The following is a 19,075-nucleotide window of genomic DNA, read 5'->3' on the forward strand; positions in this document are numbered from 1 at the left end:
TCTTTGCTAGCCCTCCAGTGGTTTTATCTTATCACACTAGTATCATTTGGCTCTATTAACATCTGCAGTGGAAGTTCTGTTCAGAGTATCAGAATATTTCAGTTGTGTGGTATATTTTTTATGTCAGATGGGGAAGGGTATTTCCATATGGTTTTCCTAGAATTCATATCAGTTTTTCTTTTTCCATTCTCATTGGGGAGAAAAGCAAGGTTTGCAACATGTATGATGCACGTGTTCATTCTGTAGATATTTTTCAAACCCCTTTGCTGGATCTTGGAGGTGACGCAGTGGCCAAGACCAAGGCTGGCCATGCTGTCACGGAGCTTAGTGTCGGGCTCTGACACCTAGGCCCTAGACTGCTGCTCTGCCATCTCCTCCTTCCTACGGGGCAAGAGGGTGGTGTGGAGTGCGGCCTGTACACTGTACCGACCGTATTGGTGAGGCCCTGGGGACAGTGCACAGACCCAGAGGTGTCCTTCCTGCTGTGGAGAGCGTGTTGTGGTGGGACAGCGGGGCAGGGGATAAGGGCCAGGGATAAGTCACAGGAGGTGCCTGTGCTTTGGGGCAGGTGGGACTGGGATTAGGGTATGGCTCTGCACTGTTAGACAAGGTGAGTGGAGTGAGTAACATTTGAGCCTTGTGGTTATCTGAGACAGGAGTGTCCCACCTAGAGGGACAGGCCATGTAAAGGCCCTGAGGTCATGCACGCCTGGTGTGGGCACAGGGCAGAGTGGAGGTCAGTGTGGTTGGAGCTAAGAAGACCCCGGGGGTGGGCTTGCTGAGGATTCTGGTGTGGATGGGAGGGGAGCCTTCAGGGCCTTGCAGACTGTGCTCAGTGTGTAGGTCACCTGCTGGGGGAGCTGGAGAACTTTTGGTGAGTTTTAGCAAAGGAATGAGATGGTGTGGTTGATTGTTTTGAAAGGAAGGGTCAATTGCAGCTGCTGGGTTGAGAGTGGAGTTTGGGGCAGCCGGATCGGAGATGAGGGAGCGGGGTTGGCATGTGGCTTTGACCCGTGTGCAGGACGGCAGCAGGCACAGGGCAGTGGGCAGGGAGAGGTCACGGCCCTCTCAGGTATAGTTTCTAGGCAAGGATAGTGGGTTTTGCTGATGGATTGGTTTGATCCTCAGAGACAGAGAGAGGAGTCGGGGTGACTAAGGCTTGGGGCCTGGGCAAATAGTAATCTTTCTTGTAAATTTTAATTAAGAGTTTACTTGTGAAGTGGACTTACCACTTAACTAGTTGTTCTTAGCTAGACAGATACTGCAAAAAAGTTGTTTCAAATATCAAAGAACTTTCTGTATTAACATGTAGAATTTCATAAATCAGAGCTTAAAGGGCTTGCTTGCTTTTTTCACTTCTGTTGCCATGAACTGTAGGCCTTTCCTGTTCTTTTCAAGATGTCACTGGATTGGGAGTTTAAAAGAAGGAGTTGTTTTAATGTTTAGCAAAAAGAAAACAGCAGTAGAGATATGACCAACCTGGCTAGGACTCGTCCTTTTTCAGCTCTTCGGCCTGAGGCAGGTCCACCTGGAACCTCAGGATCATCTTCTGTAGACATGGGGGAGGAAGTGCTCTGTTGGGGTGTGTTCAGGATTGAAGCAGCTGGCACAGGGCTGACTGGTAGGTGCTGTCCTGCTGTTCCCAGAGCATCTGCATCCTTCTCTGCCCTCACACCAGTGGCTTTTTCTTTTCAGCAGCCTCAGCGGTGCAGAGGGCTTCCCTTGTAACTCAGTTGGTAAAGAATCTGCCTGCAAGACAGGAGACCCTGGTTCAGTTTGTGGCTTTGGAAAATCCCCTGGAGGAAGAAAGGGCAACCCACTCCAGTATTCTTGCCTAGAGAATCCCATGGACAGAGGAGCCTGGCGGGCTACAAGTCCATGGGGTCGCAGAGTTGGACACGACTTAGCGACTGACCCACCACCACCAGAGGTGCTGAACTTCCTTGTAGCTGCCTCTGGTCCTCCCGTCCTGGAGAAGTTTTGCTTCTCTGTATCTTTCCAACTTTTCGACCTTGCACAGGGGAAGGTGACATTCGGATACTGAAATAAAGTATCAGTTAGCTTGGTTGGAGGGAGAGAAAGCTGCCCCTCTGGTTACCTCATCTGAACCCTAGGCTTCCCCCCTCATGCCCGCTCTCCCTGGGCGCTGTGTCTGCCTCCACCACCCCGCGTGCGCTCCGGCCCCACCCGCTGCTCACTCTGGACAGCTGCTGCCGTGCCTTCTGGGCTGTGGGTGGAGACCCTGTTCCTGGATGGTGGGTGGGCTTAGTTGACCGTGCCTCTCTCTGGTTGAAAGGCTCTGTCTTTACTCATCTTTCAAAGCAGTGGTGGTACTGTTTTTGCTTCGATGTGAAAATTAGATGTAATCAGTATCTGCTGTGTGGAATATGATTGGTGACAAGGAAAGGTAGCTTTGAGTTGTGTTTTACATTTTTGAGAATCTTAGGTTCCAAGAGAGACTCCCAGTTTGCTCAGGCCATTTGTAGTCTGTTGGTTGATGGTTCAGATTAAGCCCTGAGCCCTGCTTGAGGGGCTGAACCGGACACCCAGATACCTGGGATGTGCCTCGATGCACCCGTGGTGGCAGCGGGCCTTTCTGTCCTCGGCTTGCCTCAATAGTGGGGCAGGCTGGGCTGGTTTTCAGGAGTTCCACCGGGTCTGCCCGTCTTTTTCTTCTGCTCTTTTTCTGGCTAGCTTGCCTGTGTTTTCTGGAGCCCCCTTTCTTCCCACTGTTGCCTGACTTCAGAGTTTTCTGTGGTAAATGATAGTTTTCACTGTGGCGTAGGGGCAGTCACCAGAGTTAGGCCTACAGTTAGGAGCCCGAAGGTAAAGCCTGCAGACAGAGCAGCATCGCAAGCTGTTGAAGCGGAACACCCGGCCCTGAGGCATCCCTGGACACAGCCTTTGTTCAGTCCCGGCCCCGCCCCCCAAGAAGTTAGTGAAGTCATAAGATCCTGTTCACTGTTAAGTAGAGTACTTGTCTTTTTTTTTTTTTTTTTGATTTTTTTTTTAATTTTATTTATTTTTTTTTTCCAGTGGGTTTTGTCATACATTGATATGAATCAGCCATGGATTTACATGTATTCCCAATCCCGATCCCCCCTCCCACCTCCCTCTCCACCCGATTCCTCTGGGTCTTCCCAGTGCACCAGGCCCGAGCACTTGTCTCATGCATCCCACCTGGGCTGGGGATCTGTTTCACCATAGATAGTATACATGCTGTTCTTTTGAAATATCCCACCCTCACATTCTCCCACAAAGTTCAAAAGTCTGTTCTGTATTTCTGTGTCTCTTTTTCTGTTTTGCATATAGGGTTATCGTTATCACCTTTCTAAATTCCATATATATGTGTTAGTATGCTGTAATGTTCTTTATCTTTCTGGCTTACTTCACTCTGTATAATGGGCTCCAGCTTCATCCATCTCATTAGGACTGGTTCAAATGAATTCTTTTTAATGGCTGAATAATATTCCATGGTGTATATGTACCACAGCTTCCTTATCCATTCATCTGCTGATGGGCATCTAGGTTGCTTCCATGTCCTGGCTATTATAAACAGTGCTGCTATGAACATTGGGGTGCACGTGTCTCTTTCAGATCTGGTTTCCTCAGTGTGAATGCCCAGAAGTGGGATTGCTGGGTCATATGGCAGTTCTATTTCCAGTTTTTTAAGAAATCTCCACACTGTTTTCCATAGCGGCTGTACTAGTTTGCATTCCCACCAACAGTGTAAGAGGGTTCCCTTTACTCCACACCCTCTTTTATTAGTGTGTGGGATTTTCTCCTAACAAAATTACCCATATGTTAGGAGGGCTAAACTGTGCTCAGGCAAGGCTCTAGGAGCCTAGTTACTTATTATCTTTCTGCTAAGATAATATTATCTCACTGCTCAGATCCTAAGTGTGGAATGTGTTCAAATAGCTGAATTTTTTAGATGACCTTGATTATCTCTCAGTTTGAATGAAGAAAGTAAGTAGCTTCGCATTTTCAAAGAAAGTTGCTCTTACAGATTATTAGAGTGTTTTTCTCTCCTACTTGTTCAGTATGAGTTTATTACTATATTTTAAAGCTAAAAAAAGAAATGCATCTTGGATCTCTCAGTATTCCATTAAACTAATTTTGAAAGTATCTGGCAACCTCACATTCTTGTTTTTATGTGTTTTCTAGATAGTTTTTATAAATTTACAAACTTACTTTTCAAGTATCCATCTGAAGAAATACCTTAACCTCAAATACATTTGGGTTCCTATGGACATAGTTTTTACAGACTTGTTTTTAGTATTGATCAGCATTTTATTTTCAAAATTATTCTTATTTCATTAAGGTACTTATTTTTAACTGTAAGGTCAGAATTAGTCTGGTAAAATGCCAGAAGCACGACTTTGAAAACAAAAATGGTTTGCACGGGCACCTGCAGACCTGATCTGGGTCAGACTTGATTTGCAGCTTACCCAGTTTTAGAGTCGCCTGTCAGTTCTGTAAACAGAAGTCAGCCAGATGAATTGAACCGAAGGGTGAGATTAGCATATTAATAAGGCGCAGGCTCCCGGCTGCCCGGGGCTCCTCCCTCTGTCCCTCCTCCCTCTGTCCCCTCCTCCCCGCCCTCTCGCCCTCCTTCCCTGAATGAATCTAGGAACACAGATCCTTGGGGTCACGTTACTTGCTGGTTTCTTTCTGTTCAGGAGCTTAATCCGGCCAGGACGGTCTGTGTTTCAGATTGCGGAAGCTTGAGAAGATTCTGTAACTGAGAGGCATTCTTCAAGCTGCTGGAAAATATTACAGAAGGAACACCTCCCAAATTTTGCTTCAAGCTCTGAAAAAAGGAGCACAGAGGGGAAGCTTAGTCTTGAATGTGGATCGAAGCAAGTCCAGTGGGAGTGATGACCGGGGACTTGGTGCTCGGACTCCTGGCGTGGTCTTTCTAGGACTGAGTTTATGTTGTTGGAAGTGGCGGGCCAAGGGGCCCTGGAACCCGCAGGTGCTGTCTGTATGGAGAAGAGCGGCTGTAGTCCATTTCCAGTGTGTTGGGCTAAAGGTATAAATAACTTAAAAATCTGTTCGGTTTAAGTTTTATTTAGATTCATGCTTTTTCACTAAAAAGGTGGATAAGAGTTTGTCAGGACTTATTTCAAATAGATTTACAGTTAAATTTAAGGAAAGATGGAAATTATTTGGTATGGGTTTGCAACTATTGCATAAAACCATTTAGAGAGCATTTCAGATAGTAAATGAAATTATTTTTATGAAAATGCATTTAGTGAGTAAAATATTTTTTTCTATAGCCTGTCCTTTGTCTCTTAAAGTTTCATGTTTTATTTTGAGTTTTAATCAAGATGTCCTTATTCATTCTGCCATGTGGAAGTTTTTAAAGGATAAAGAGAATAATTTCTAGTTTAAACAGGACTATAGGAAAAGGAGTAACATAGATTTTCATATTTCAAAAATTGGTTTCCTTTACTCACTGTAAAGATTGTATATTTATTTGGAAACTCCTTGTTATTGCAAGGTGGGCTTGTCTCTAAGGGTCCTCAGGGCTGTGAATAAATAGCTTTCCCCTGTGATGTGGTTAGAGGCTTCAGTTATATAAAAATAAAAACATAAAATGTAGCATTTCATTGTAACACGTGTTTGAGGAACACCTGTAGAAGTTAAGAATGCATATGATTCACATATGAATAAGACCAAAATGGGTAGGCTGCTTTACTTTAGTAGTGAATATTTTATTATTGAAAAAAAATCTAAATATCTTACTAGAAGTATGAACTTTGGAAGAGATTATAGTGTTTTTGCTCATCCCAAAGCAGTTGATTGCAGCCAGTTATTTTTCCATTACATTTGCTGACTGCAGAGTAAATAGAGGCGTTTTTATTGGAATATCATTCTGATAGAGGTGGGCTGTGGGCCTGAGAAAAGAGCTCACCTGTATACAGGAGGGAAAAGGTAGAGAGGGTGTTGAGGTCAGGTCCGTCTGCCTGTAGGACTGGAGCAGGCGTCTTCTCAGGTGGATCACTGCAGAGCAGGTTCTAACCGCGGGGGTGGGGCACGGTCTCAGGACAGGCCCCGCTGCCTTCTCTGCTTACTCTCTCACCCTGAGGTATTCGTCCCGATTAATTTTTGCTGTGTGATACTGACAGCAATGTTCCTATCCAGGAATTGGCTGAATTGGTTATTTTCAAGTGTAAAATCACTACTTTTAGATAGAGACACACCTCAAACCCAGAGACTGTATATCCAAAGCTCGGTCTGCAGTTGGACGTCCTAAAGCTCACACTGGCTCTGATCAGTCACATTAACTTCATAGAACAGCCATGGCCCTATGTAAAGATGTGTAAAATCCTTACTAGAACAGCCTAAAAGTAATAAGCCCATATTTGTGTATTTGAACTGAAACCTTTATCCTTAAAACAGTCTGGAGACTTTTCTGTAATAACATTATTGTACTGATGAATTTAATGTTAAAGAACCTGCCTTAGATTGCACCCGAGGAAGAGTGTATTTTAACATGTTTTAACATATTTAAGAAGATGTTGCTATAAATTGTGTTCAACTGTGTCATAATCTCCTAGGCTTGAAGACAGTTTAGATTCAGACTATTGAAGTAAGTGTAAATGTTTACAGTGCTGTGTAATTGGCTGCAAGGCTACTAAGTGCAGAAAGTCCTCCTTGGAAAGTTCTTGGATTATGTCAATGTGTGCATTGTTTGTTTTGTCTTTTTGAAAGACTGGGAAGGATTGAGAGGTGTCAGATTTGGTTGTCAGGAACAAATGTGCTGTTGATTTCCTCCCCCCCGCCTCTGTCTTTCAGTGGCAGATTGAAATTGAATATACTATTAATAGTTCCTTTGTGTGATTCTGGATCCTCTGGTTAAAATCATGTTTTTTCTGGATCAGCATTTTAAACATACATCCATCCGTCCATCTCTGGGTACAGCCCCTCTTCTCTTCTGTGTCTCAGAGTCCAGGGGTCAGCTGTCTCTTGATATCTACATGTATAGTTTTCACAAGCGTCTGATACCAGCCAGACAGGAGCTTCTTTGTTGCTGCTGAAATCAGTTCTTCCCCAAATCCTGTCTAATAAACGTGTCAAAGCTCCGTCCACTCAGTTGACCATGCCACAGACCCAGGGTGCCTCTCTGACGCTTTCCTCCACGTATAAGGGATCCATCTTTTTATTCTGACGGTTCCTCACCTTCTCCTGCTCTGGGCCATGGGAGTTGCTTCCTGTTTGTCTTCCTGTGTCCTCACATGTTCATCCTTCACATACCTGCGGAGGGATTTTATAGAAACATAAATCTGGTGGTGGTGTTAGAACTGCTGTGGCTTCTCCCCAGAATGAGGCGAGGCTGCAGCCCCTTCACCTGGCCTGCAGGCTGCCTCGCCTGGCTCCGCCCTCTCCAGCCCTGGGCCGTGGGCCTCTCGTCCCTGTTGGCTGTTCAGTGCCCAGCACGGCCGGAGTCTTTCCTCTCAGGTCTCCTCCACCTCCGTTGCCTCTTCTCTTCCCTCCTCTGCCCAGCCAGCTCCAGCCTACCCGTAGGTCTCCGCTTGGTTAAACCAGCTTCTTTCTGATGTTCCCTCCTGAGTCTTTGCTTCTGTCTTGTGTTTACTGTTATTGATCATAGTGCATTACACTTGTTTGATCTCTTCTTTGCTGGATGGTAAACTTAACAAAGTCAGGGGTTGTGTCAAGTTTCTTTCTGCTTGACAAGTAATTGGCATAAATAAATATTACCAACTGAATGAGCAAATTCTATGTAGAGTTAGCTAATCCACTTGCCTTAAAAGTTGCTCAACGAAAGCAGTGAACTGGTCTCTGTGTTTCCTCTTGTAGCAGCACACGTGCTGCATTCTAGTTCTCGCAACAGATGGGCCTGGGTCGGCTCCCAGGGTCTGATGGCTGCGCTGGGAATTACCTCCCGCCCCTCTGCCATGCCTCTGAGACCACAGCCACGTGGTCTGACAGCTTGAGGAGCTAATTGACTAGTGGGGAGACAGGTTAAAACTATATTTTTATATGAGTGTATAAACCATTTTATAGTTACAGTGTAACTATCTAGATACCTGCATGTTTACAGTCAAAGAAATCAGGTGCTTTCCAGAGGACACCTGAGTTTCTGAGCACCCAGCTCAGGGAGCAGGGCCTCTGTGTGGTGGCCCCCAGAGCACACTGCCCTGAGTGGGTCCCGGCCACCCTGCGCCTGCGTGAGGCCCTGCCCGCCTCTCCCCTGCCCTCTCTCCCCCTCCCCAGCTCCTGCAGGCCCCAGCCTCTCAGCCCTGTGCGCACTTAGCTTTCTGAGAGGACCCTGCTGGGCTGGCCTTGTTGGCCTCTTGCGCTGTTGCTGCTCCTGCTGGAACTTTCCTTCTTCACCCGTGAAGCCTTCAGGCCTTGCTCGAGTGTGGCCCTCTGTCTCTCGCGGGCCCCAGGGCTCGCCTGCCCTCACCGGCGTAGCTGGTGACTCACACAGCTCCGCCTAGTTGCTCGTCTCCTGTTACCTGGTTCTTGCAACCAGGCTCGGGTCTCATTATTTTTTGATCCTCCATGGTGGGACATATTAACAGCACTCAGCAGTTGTTCGCTGAGTGAAAAAGAAAGCGGAATTGGTAGAGTCTGCGGCATCTTCACTTCCGGCCGAGAGGGTGGGGGGTCCTCTGTGCTGTAGGGACTCGCATGCAGAGGCGGGGAGAATGATGTGGGCGTGTTCTGGAGGGCCTGGGCTTCTCCACTGATGGTAGTTTGAGTTGCGCAGGGCCAGTGGAGGGGGTGGGGAGGGAAGCCTTGCCCTGCACCCTGTTTCTCTGAGGGCTCTTCTTGCTAATTCTCTGCCCACCTCTGGAGACCGGGGCTCCGCAGCCGGGCCTCCGGCCTTGTCGCCCTGTGCCCAGGCGCCGTCCTCCCCTTACCCGACCCCACGGGAGGCACAGCTCATCTGCCTCTGCCCGTCACTGTCTTCCTGCCTCGGGCGCCATCCGCCAGTTCCTTGAACTCCTCCTCAGGTGTGGACGCGTGTCTCCCTCCTGGGACACCTCTCCACTCACAGTTCCCTCTGTGAAGCCCCAGCCACCCGGCTCCGATTCCCTGAGTGTCTCCCTGGTGCTGGTCCCTTTCCTCACATCGTAGGGACTTCACTATGTAAATGTTGGTGCAATTGTTTGTGTCCCCTGCAGGGAGCAGGTGTGTCTGGTACGTGTGTTTATGGTAAACCAAGAACATGACAGTAACAGGTTTCTGCTGCCGCAGAGGGGGCAGGGAGAGGGGACGGTGAGGAGCAGGGATGCGTTCCGTGTCCAGGATTCTGATGTCGTGACTGGAGCATCGCCGTGAACCCTCTTCACTCCTGTTTGAGTCCTGTCAGCGCCGGTTCCCTCACCCACAGGGCCGGTCCAGTGGGGATTCAGAGCCTTCACTCAGCCTCGTTGTGTTTGGGGAAGGGGCCCCTCATTCTTCCCAGGGTTTTCTCCAAACATGGCTCTAGGGCTTTAGCAGGACGTGGGGTTTTTGCTTAGATATGCCCTTCTTGGCAAGGTGGGGAAATGTGTGCCCTGGTTTATCTGTTTAACACTCACCACCCCCACCCCCGCTAGTTCTTCTGGTTTGACAGTAAGATATGAGTTGACCACCCTGTGTGAAATGGGACCCTCCTGCCACCCCCCCTTCCCTCTCGCTCTCCTCACCAGCGCATATGCTCCCCTGCTCTCCTGCGGTGAAATGCACACCTAGGAGGGAACCGGTCTGTCCTGCTCTCTGCCTCCTCACTCAGGAGGTCAGCAGCCTCCTGAGCAGGTGACCGTCTGCCTGCAGCAGCTGAGGTCTGCGTGGCCAGAAGCCGTGAGCAGGGTGGCACAGTTTTTGCAAGGTAGAAAGCTACTGAGTTCCTTCTAGTGGCTTTATGGTTAGTGATACTGATTTTTTAAAATAGTGTTTACAATTAATTTTTAAATAGTACCTGTGACAGTTGTCATCAGCCACACATGTGAGACAGAGTGTGTGTGTGGGGGGGGTTTGGGTGTGTGCGCGCACGTGCAGCTCTTCTAACTAGGCTGAACGCTCTTCAGGTTAGGGTTATAGCTGCTTTAATCCATACTAGTAGTTGGCTGAGTAAATGTTTGTGCAGAATCAGTTAGCCTCAGGGAGGTGTGTCCCCTGCGTTTGCCCACAGGAGACCGGTGGGAACAAGTGGACAAGGCAGGTGGCCGTGAGAGGGTAGGCGGGAGCAGCAGCACCTTGTGGCTGGCTCTCGGCAGAGCCCGAGACGGTGTGGGGGTGACCTGGACGGAGGGAGAGGACGCCCACTCAGCTGTGTGTGGCTGTGTTGCCAGGCAGCGCTGCAGCCCGCCAGTGGCCGAGTTTTCAAGTGAAGCTGCAGATTGAGCACACCCCGGACTGCGGGGCTTGCTGAGCGAAGGCTTGGCCTCTGCAGCTCCCTGCCTGGCTGAGCCCTGCTCACCAGGCCTGTGGGCTCAGGCAAATTGCTTCTCTCTTCCCACATCCAGAAAGTGGGGGAAAGAAGGTTATTATGAGGATTAAATGATTTCGTTTTTAAGTGCCTAGAGCAGCCCTGGCATGGTAAATGCGGCATGAATAATCCCTGGAGCAAACCTCCGAGCCCTGGCCCCTGCCTGATGAGTGGCCTTCACAGCAGCGTGTTTCACGGCGGACAGTCGAGCTCCGTCTCTGTGTGTCAGGACGGTCCCTCTTCCTTGTGAGCGGCAGGTCAGCTCTAGATGGGCAGTGCTTGCCTCATGCTCTTCTGACTGTGCCCAGCGCCCCTCCCTCAGGAGAGAGTGCACCAGTGGGAGTGTTTTCCCGAACGCAGGGTTACTTCTCCTCCTTAGGAGTACAGCTGGGAAGTCCTGTATGTGTTTTAGAAGGCTTCAGAGAACCCTAATCATCATGTCCGAGTCACGTGTGTCAGGGCCCCCCTTCCCCAGCCTGAGAGTCAGCTGTGGTGGCCCGACCCTCATCCCCCTTCCGGAGTAAACGTCCAGAAGTCCCGGCTCCCTGCTTCCCTCCTGTAACTGGAGGCATGAAGTGCCTCCTTCATCTGGCTTGAGCTCAGGCAGTGGGACCCGAGTTGTTCCCAGTAACAAATACCAAGCGGAATTGATCTTCTCCTTCCTGCCCAGCCCCCTCCGCCAGCAGGTCTGCCCCTCTTGTGTTCCTTATCTCAGTGGATGCTATCACTTTCCCAGTTAGCTGCCCAAGCCAGAAAAATGGCTGCTGACTGTCTCCTTCAGTCTTACAGATGCAGTTTGATCAATCCTGTCCTCTTGGACTTTTTTATAGCTTTCAAATCTTTGGTCTCAGGCTATAGTCAGTCCTGTCTGGGTTATAACAGAAGCCTTCTGATTGGTCCACACAGACTTGAATGACTGCCCAGGTACAAATCCTAACACCAGCCAGGCTCTGAGCCTGCCTCTGCAACTGGGCCTTGTCCTGCTTCCCTGCTGATTGAATTTAAAGCCACTCAGGCCTCCTGTTGGCTCCCCGGGGTGCTCTCAGCACGCCAGCCACCTTGTCTTTGGTCGGGTTCAGGTTTTGATACCTGCTCTCAGGATCCCAGCTGGGAACTCACCTTGTGTGGGAACCCCGACCATGTCCAGTCTGAGTGGGACCTTCCCTCCCCCGGCCTCTCCCCAGCGATGTGCTCTCAGTGCTCTTGTCTGGCCTGGCTTTTCTCAGGAGGGCCTCTCGCCAGGGCTCCTGATGGCCGGGGAGACTGCGTTCCACGCAGGGCCGGGGAAGGCCGAGTTAGTAGGTGGGAAGTGTGTGATATTGATATACTCAATAAAATTAGAAGGCGGTTCGGCGCTTTTGATGCAGGTAACCTAGCTGACCGGACTTGCCTAGGGATCACACGGTGATGCTGGTTGGTGCGGGGTCCATTTGTGCAGGAGCTTGCACGCCCCCTGTGTGCTGTCTGAGGTTCTGTGGCTCGCCCCTGGACCAGCCGGGATCTGGTGTGGAAGTGAGCGTGCACACTCGCAGCCGTGTGACCCGGGGCAGTCGCCTAGCCTCGGTGCCTCAGTGCCCACGCGTGTAACTGAGGTGACTGATGGGAGCCACCGGGTAGGGCTGCCGTGCCGGAGAGACGAGTCAGCTGTTTGAGAGGAGTGTGCGAGCCGTGGCAAGCCCGCTGTGCGAAGGACTCTGAGGACGTCTCTTCCTAAACAGGCGAGGCTTTCTGGTGCTGTATGTGGTGTGTTAGACGTAAACTTAGAAGTGCTGAAGGAACTACAAGTTTAAAAAAAAAAAAAAAAAGTGCTGAAGGAATAATTTAATGTAGGTTTTCTACGTTGATTTTGATCATCTGCTTTGATGAATTCTACTTTAATTTACATTGTTAAGTATTTAATTATAAAATAATACAGAAAAATATTTTAACCATGTTTCTTTCATCTGGGAGATTTACAGTTAGTGACAAAGAAGTGTTTGAGGAAGTCTGTCATGCTTAATGTGTTACAGTAGTAATCGGGAGTCGCCTGGCTCCAGGGAGACAGGCTCAGCGTTGCTGTTCCCAGGAGACGTGTGGGGGTTGTGTCGTGTGGCCCAGGTTCACCCAGCCACCCATTCTGTCCAGCATTCCAGCCAGCCACACTGCCATCCTTTCTTTTCATCCGAGTAGCTGCTTAGTGAATGCCACCAGCAATGTTGGGGAGACGGCCCTCTTCCTTTCGTGTGACTCCACCATGGCCCGTCGACACCAGAGAAGTTGTGGCAGACGTGTACCTGAGACAGGATGTGCAACTCACAGGCTTTCTCCCTGACAGACCCTGAGCAGGCCGGGGACCTGCTTTAGGCAACATTCTTCCTTTCATTCGTGATCCATCATATACATTCAGTGCTTGCCAGTGTTGTTGGGATGCAGTGGTGAAGAGCTGTGTGTGTCCGTGCATGCTGAGAGCAGTGGACTGTGTCACTGAGCTTTAGGATTTTAGGGGCGGAGACTTGTCGTTAGGCCGGACTTGATGGGCCCCTACAGTGTACCTGAACTGAAAGAGTTTTTCAGAGCTGCAGCCTCACACGGTCACAACCCAACTGCCGAGTAGCTTTGTGTTCCTGGAATATGGTGACTTTTATTTTAGACTTTATACCTGCTAATGGAGCTAGGACAGTGCACCTCTAACAGTTGTGGTGAAAATGAAATTAAATGAGCCAGTGTGTGTTTATGCCTTGCATGTAGAGCCACTCAGTAAGTGGCAATTTTAATCATTTGTAATGAATGTTGATGCTGGCTAGACTGTTAATCTTAGAGCTAGGTTTCATGTGTCAGTTTTAGGGAAAAATGAATTTTGCAGCCACGTGTGAAAATTTGTGCTTATTAGTGTCTTTGCATTTTTTGGCGATAATGTCCCGTATTTTTCAATAGAGTCTTAAAAGACATCTGTCTTGAGTATGCGTACATGTGCATATGTATGGCCATATATCATAAATACAGTTAAAAACTCCTTTCATAAAAGATGGTAAATGAGTACTTTCATATTTGCAAACATCACACATTTTACTTGTTTTTCAAAATAGCACATGCATGTGCCATTAAGAGAGTGGCAGAGGCAGAAATGCAGAAATAGAGAACAGTTGGCATTTATAAAATGTGTCCATGTGAATTGCTTCTGTGCTGGATTTGTGACTGTGGCTTGGGCAGTTAATTCTAGCTAGTGTGCTTTGGCACTGCATGTTTCTTTTGGTCAGTTATTAGATAAGAGTCTTCTGACAAACCTTTTTTGTTCTTATATTTGTAAATAAAGATGTGTAATTAAAGTTACAGCGTCCATACAGTAAAGTGCATAAATCCTACATAGCCGGGCCCAGGTTTTCTGCCCGCTTCCATATCAGTGTTTGGAAGGTTATCAGCTCCCCGCAGCGTCCCTTCTGGCCTCTTGCAGTCAGTGCCCCCGGAAAGGAAACCTGAGTTGATTTCCATTACCACGACAGGTCACAGTTAAAATATAAACAAATAGGTTATCATACTCTGAATGCTCTTAGTTTTCAACCTGAAATACATTTATCTTATCAGCACTTTATTAATTTGGGTTTTTTAAAGAACATATATGTTATATTTTGCCATTCTTGATTTCCTTAGGATTTTTTTTTAAGTCTCCAATATTCAGTTACTTTTAAGGTCTTTAACTAATTAGGGGTCTTAGAAATTAAGTACACAGTATGGCAAAAACTTTGACTCCCTGGTGGAGATAACTTTGTAGGACTCTAATTGAACATACATGAAATTACAGAAAAAAATAGCCAACTCTAGGAATGCTGACTTTGCTTTTGAGCCAGACATTCTGGATTTGCAGCCAAAAGAACTTAGTAAAGGTAGGTGTCTTTTATGTCTTATTGACATAAGTGAAGAAAATAATTGTGACAGAAACAGATGTCACTGAGGAAGTGACATGGCAAAAAGTTTGCATTAGAGGAACTCCCAGGTGTTTCATGACATTGAAATTACAAAGAATAAAATGTAGAAGGAAAGTGACCCAAACTTAGGAAGGTGTGTGACATTTGTCCAGGCACTGAAAAGATCTTGCTCTATATCTTTAATTTAATTCAAAGAAGGGGGCAAGCATTGTCCACACAACTTCTGGTTGTCATTTTATGTTCCACACTTCCAGGTGAAGGGAGAATCACTGCTGCGTATGTTAGTTGAACATATGCTGTATCACTTGTCTGTTGCTGAAAACAATACATCTGACACGTAATGGCTTCAGATGGCATGAGTTATTTGTTCTGTTCAGGTCTGTGGTCTGGACAGGGCTCAGCAGGGCCGGCTCGTCCCTTCTGTGTGGTGTTGTCTGTGGCAGCACAGCTGGGAGCCAGTGGGTCTTTCAAGGTGACTCTGTCTCAGTTTTCCAGAGGTGATGCCGCCCATCAATGGGAAGCTCAGCTGAAGCTGTGGTTCTTGGGAGCTCTGATCTTGGGTTGCTTGAACTTCTGTACAGTGTGGTGGTGGACTTCGTGAGTGAGCCTCCCAAGGGCACCATGGGAACCTCGGTCCCTGCTTGCTTTTTTTTTTTTTTGGTGTTGCCTTTAATGACCTGGCTTAGGGTGTATCTGAGCCTAGTTTAAGCCAACCCAGATTCGAGGGGAAGGAACATAGACTATGCCTCTTGAAAAGGGTGTCAAAGTCACATTGGAAAAAGGGCACTGGGAAAGGGGAGAATTTGAAAAATATAAACTGTCACACACTGACATTATAATACCAAGTTCAGTTCAATTCAGTCGCTCAGTCGACGACTCTTTGTGACCCCATGGACTGCAGCACACCGGGCTTCCCTTTCCATCGCCAACTCCTGGAGCTTGCTCAAACTCATGTCCATTTGTTGGTGATGCCATACAACCATCTCGTCCTCTGTTGTCCCCTTCTCCTCCTGCCTTCAATCTTTCCCAGCATTAGGGTCTTTTCCCATGAGTCAGTTCTTCACATCAGGTGGCCAAAGTATTGGAGTTTCATATATATCCTTCCATGTTAGAATATCAAACATTTAAATAATGTTAGCTTCTCTGTCTAGTAAAATCACTGTGGGACATTTAGGATACTCAGGTTAGTCATTTTGTGAGAAAATAAACTGAAATCATGGGTGATAGAACAAAATTAAGGAGAAAACTTTCACAGTTGCCTAGGTTGTTTAAGGATTTACTTTAAGGTTATTATCAAATTCTTAAAACTCTTCAAACTAGTTGATGTCTTTAATTTTTTAAAAATTTAGCTGTATCAGTTTGCGTTCTTTGCTTCTCATAATTTGGCAATCATCTCATTTTATTAAAGGGCCAGCTTATCACAAGCTTACTGAGATTACTCTCTTGGTGGGATCTTAGTATGTACAGTGAATATAAGCAAGGCAGCTCTGGAGTAAGATTCTTGTTGTGGTCCTCGTATTTTTCTTCCTTTTTCTTATGTGCTGTCTTATGAAGCATTAATATTGGATTGTGCAGTGAGCCTCCGGGTCAGTGCCAAGGCTTGTCAGCTCCTGTGTCCTCACACCTGCCTGCCTTGGGATTGCCTTGCTCTCCCAAGAAAGAAGTTAGTGTGTGAGTGAAAGGCCTGAAGCTGGAAGGTCGGCAGCCGCCACTGACAGGCCGTCCGCTTTCCCATCACCTAGTCCAGCGGGCGCTGGCCGCTTGCTGCCCCAGGCAGCCTGGTGCCTGAGCGGGGACTTGACTGGCCATGGCCCGCAGACTGGGGCTGTGCTGGGACTGTCCACAGTGTAGGGCGAAGTAAGGGCAGAATCTGGCACAGGCGTCTGGAAACCATAGCAACGTGATGGTAGTTTTATGTTCATTGACTCTAATGATAGAAGTTTTGTGCTTGGCTTTTGTATGTCTTCTATTTTTAAATTTCATTTTTCTAGAAATTCCTCCCCATTGTATTTTACAAAGTATTGGTCTGTGACAGGTTGGAAATGAAAACAAAGCTGGTCATTTACCACTGATGGTTTGAAGAACAGGGGTCTAAATTATACAAGTAAGCCAACTTTAAAAACCTTTTCATTTCTTCTTCTTTGATAATTTTTTGAAAAAGATATTCTATAATGTGTGTAAGTAGCAGGTGCCTGTAACTGGTTAATCTTGAAAAGTTCTAAAAAATGCAGCCAGCCACAGATTGCAGAGGACTGCAGCTACAAACTCCAGTTGGAGCCCACCTCTCTGGTGAAGGAGGGCAAAGGCTCTTCTCACTTAGAGACAAAGAGTTGGCAGCCCCAGTTGTACATCTTCAGCCACGGGCCAAAACCAAGTAGAGAACCGCACAAACAGCAGAGAATTCTCTTAATTGTTTGGAAGCAGAGGAGTCAGTATAGCAGAGAGCAGCACTTAGGACTTCTCATTCCATAGTGGACACTGTCCCACAGACTGACCAGCTCACATGCCAGGCTCTCTGAATCCTCAGTCCTGCAGAAAGACAGATAGGAACACCACCACTAGGGTTGGGTGGTGGTTAACAGACTTGCACATGGAACTGTCCAGAAAGGTCAAGGAAGGCTTGATGGGGTGGAGGTGTTGGCCAGTTTGAGAGTTTATAGCACAAATCGAATTTTGACAAGCAAATGAAAGCTCAAATCAATAAAGCAGAACCACATTCTGTCATGGAACGGTTTATCCTCTAAAAAAGTTTAGACCTACTTTTTAGAGGTTTATGAAGGATTTTGCCATTGAGTTTTGGCCACAGAGAGGGATCTGGATTGTGCATTATTTCTGGTTCAGCACCTCCCTGACACACTCCCTGTCACGCGTCTTGCTGACCCGGGGGCGGCGTAGGGTTAGGGTGCCAGCCTTCGTAGGGAAAGTCCACATGTAGCTTGTGCTCAGCCCCCTGAATGAGGGCACCTCTGTACCTGTGGTTCCGCTTCTGGGGATTCAGCCAACCAGGGATCATGTAGGTCTGTAAAGGAGGTCAGTCCTGGGTGTTCATTGGACGGACTGATGCTGAAGCTGAAACTCCAATACTTTGGCCACCTCATGCGAAGAGTGGACTCATTGGAAAAGACGCTGATGCTGGGAGGGATTGGGGGCAGGAGGAGAAGGGGATGACACAGGATGAGATGGCTGGACGGCATCACTGACTCGATGGACATGAGTTTGAGTAAACTCCGGGAGTTGGTGATGGACAGGGAGGCCTGGCGTGCTGCGATTCATGGGGTCGCAAAGAGTCGGACACGACTGAATGAGTGAACTGTAGTGTTTATTTACTATTGAAAAAGATCTGCATAGAAGTGGACCTGGGCAGTTCAAACTTGCCTTATTAAAGGGTCAACTGTAGTGATTTTTTTATCACCAGTGTATCATTTCTTCTGACCACTCCAAAGATGGAATGTTTCTTTTCAGGAAGCAATTTATACTATATTTATTCTCCTTACTGTCTAATTTGAAGAGCAAAAGAGATCACTAAAAGAAAAGATTTTGAAAATAGGCAGTAAAATTAACACATTTTGCTTCCCTATGAGATATTTCTGACAGATATAGAGCCTGATTTAAAGGGGGTGGTGGTGGTAAGTTACATTGTTTATAGATAACAGCCAGTTTTGAACAGAGGTGAAATAGGGTTCCCAGCCTTCTAGTAGTTTGTTTAACAAATATTTATTATGCTGCTGTGAATCAGGTGCTGCTCTGAGTGGAGGTGGTGGGGGTGGTGGGAGGGGGCTGGTAGTGGGAAACAGTGATTATCTGGGTATAGGTCTCAGGTCTCCTCAGGCTCACCTGCATACAACACATCATAGGGAGAGAACAAAGAACAGTGTTGTTATGTTAGTGTATCAGTAAAATACATTTTAACCAGTAGATTTCAAATATTGTACACTGAAAAAACTTATTTTCTTTTCCAGAATATGACAGATACCTAGCATCTAGCAAAAGAATGGCAGCTGCTTACCTTGACCCAAACTTGAATCACACACCGAGTTCAAGTACCAAGACTCACCTGGGTACTGGTGTGGAGCGTTCTCCTGGGGCCATGGAGCGAGTATTAAAGGTCTTTCATTATTTTGAAAGCAACAGTGAGCCAACCACTTGGGCCAGTATTATCAGGCATGGAGATGCAACCGACGTCAGGGTGAGTATGTTTTCCTGGGATACACCCTCAGTGTGTGTTTAGGTTAAATGTTAATGGCACACACCGAAAAGACAGGGTAATAATTGTTATTCCAATATATCAGCAATGCTAGCTTTTCTCTGTAGTATTTACTGAGTTAATATGTGACTGACTAGAGTTTTAATTTATGTAAAATTTCTTAGAAAAATAACTGCATCATATATAATGCCAATATATAATTGACTTGTTTTTCTTACCTGTTTTTTAGAAAAACATTCTTGAAATACATAAGGAACAAAACAATTAAAATAGCCTCTAATTCTGTTGAAATAAGTTGTTTTCTAGAGAGTGTAATTTTGAATCTACTTGCACGATTTCAGACAGGACAGATTCTTAAAAAACAAATGCCTCCTGTATACACACGCCTGATGAGATTCTGGGGATGTGAAAGATCCTGCCTAGATAGCCTCCAGTCTGTTGTAGGTGGGGTCCCGGGGGGCCTTAACCTCAGCATGGTGCAGACGGCACTCCCCGGGGCCCCAGTGGCTGGGGCCTGCA

At 47.0% G+C, this 19,075-nt stretch overlaps 1 protein-coding gene across 22 annotated transcripts in view; it reads left to right on the plus strand.

The window, feature by feature from the left end:
* Positions 1-19,075, plus strand: part of PTK2 (protein tyrosine kinase 2) — a 208,497-nt gene that overhangs the window by 48,810 nt on the left and 140,612 nt on the right. For 11 of the 22 annotated variants that reach the window (XM_043879884.1, XM_043879885.1, XM_043879897.1 and 8 more), the window contains exons 4-5: positions 4,717-5,035; positions 18,312-18,538. In XM_043879884.1, the coding sequence (XP_043735819.1) occupies positions 4,936-5,035; positions 18,312-18,538 (327 nt within the window). In that variant the 5' untranslated portion in view covers positions 4,717-4,935. Of the gene's footprint in view, positions 1-4,716; positions 5,036-18,311; positions 18,539-19,075 lie in introns of those variants that run through there. The other 11 variants (XM_043879905.1, XM_043879898.1, XM_043879900.1 and 8 more) reach the window with 2 other exon arrangements.

Source organism: Cervus elaphus, chromosome 21 (genome assembly GCF_910594005.1).
Source record: "Cervus elaphus chromosome 21, mCerEla1.1, whole genome shotgun sequence".
Lineage (NCBI taxonomy): Eukaryota > Metazoa > Chordata > Mammalia > Artiodactyla > Cervidae > Cervus > Cervus elaphus.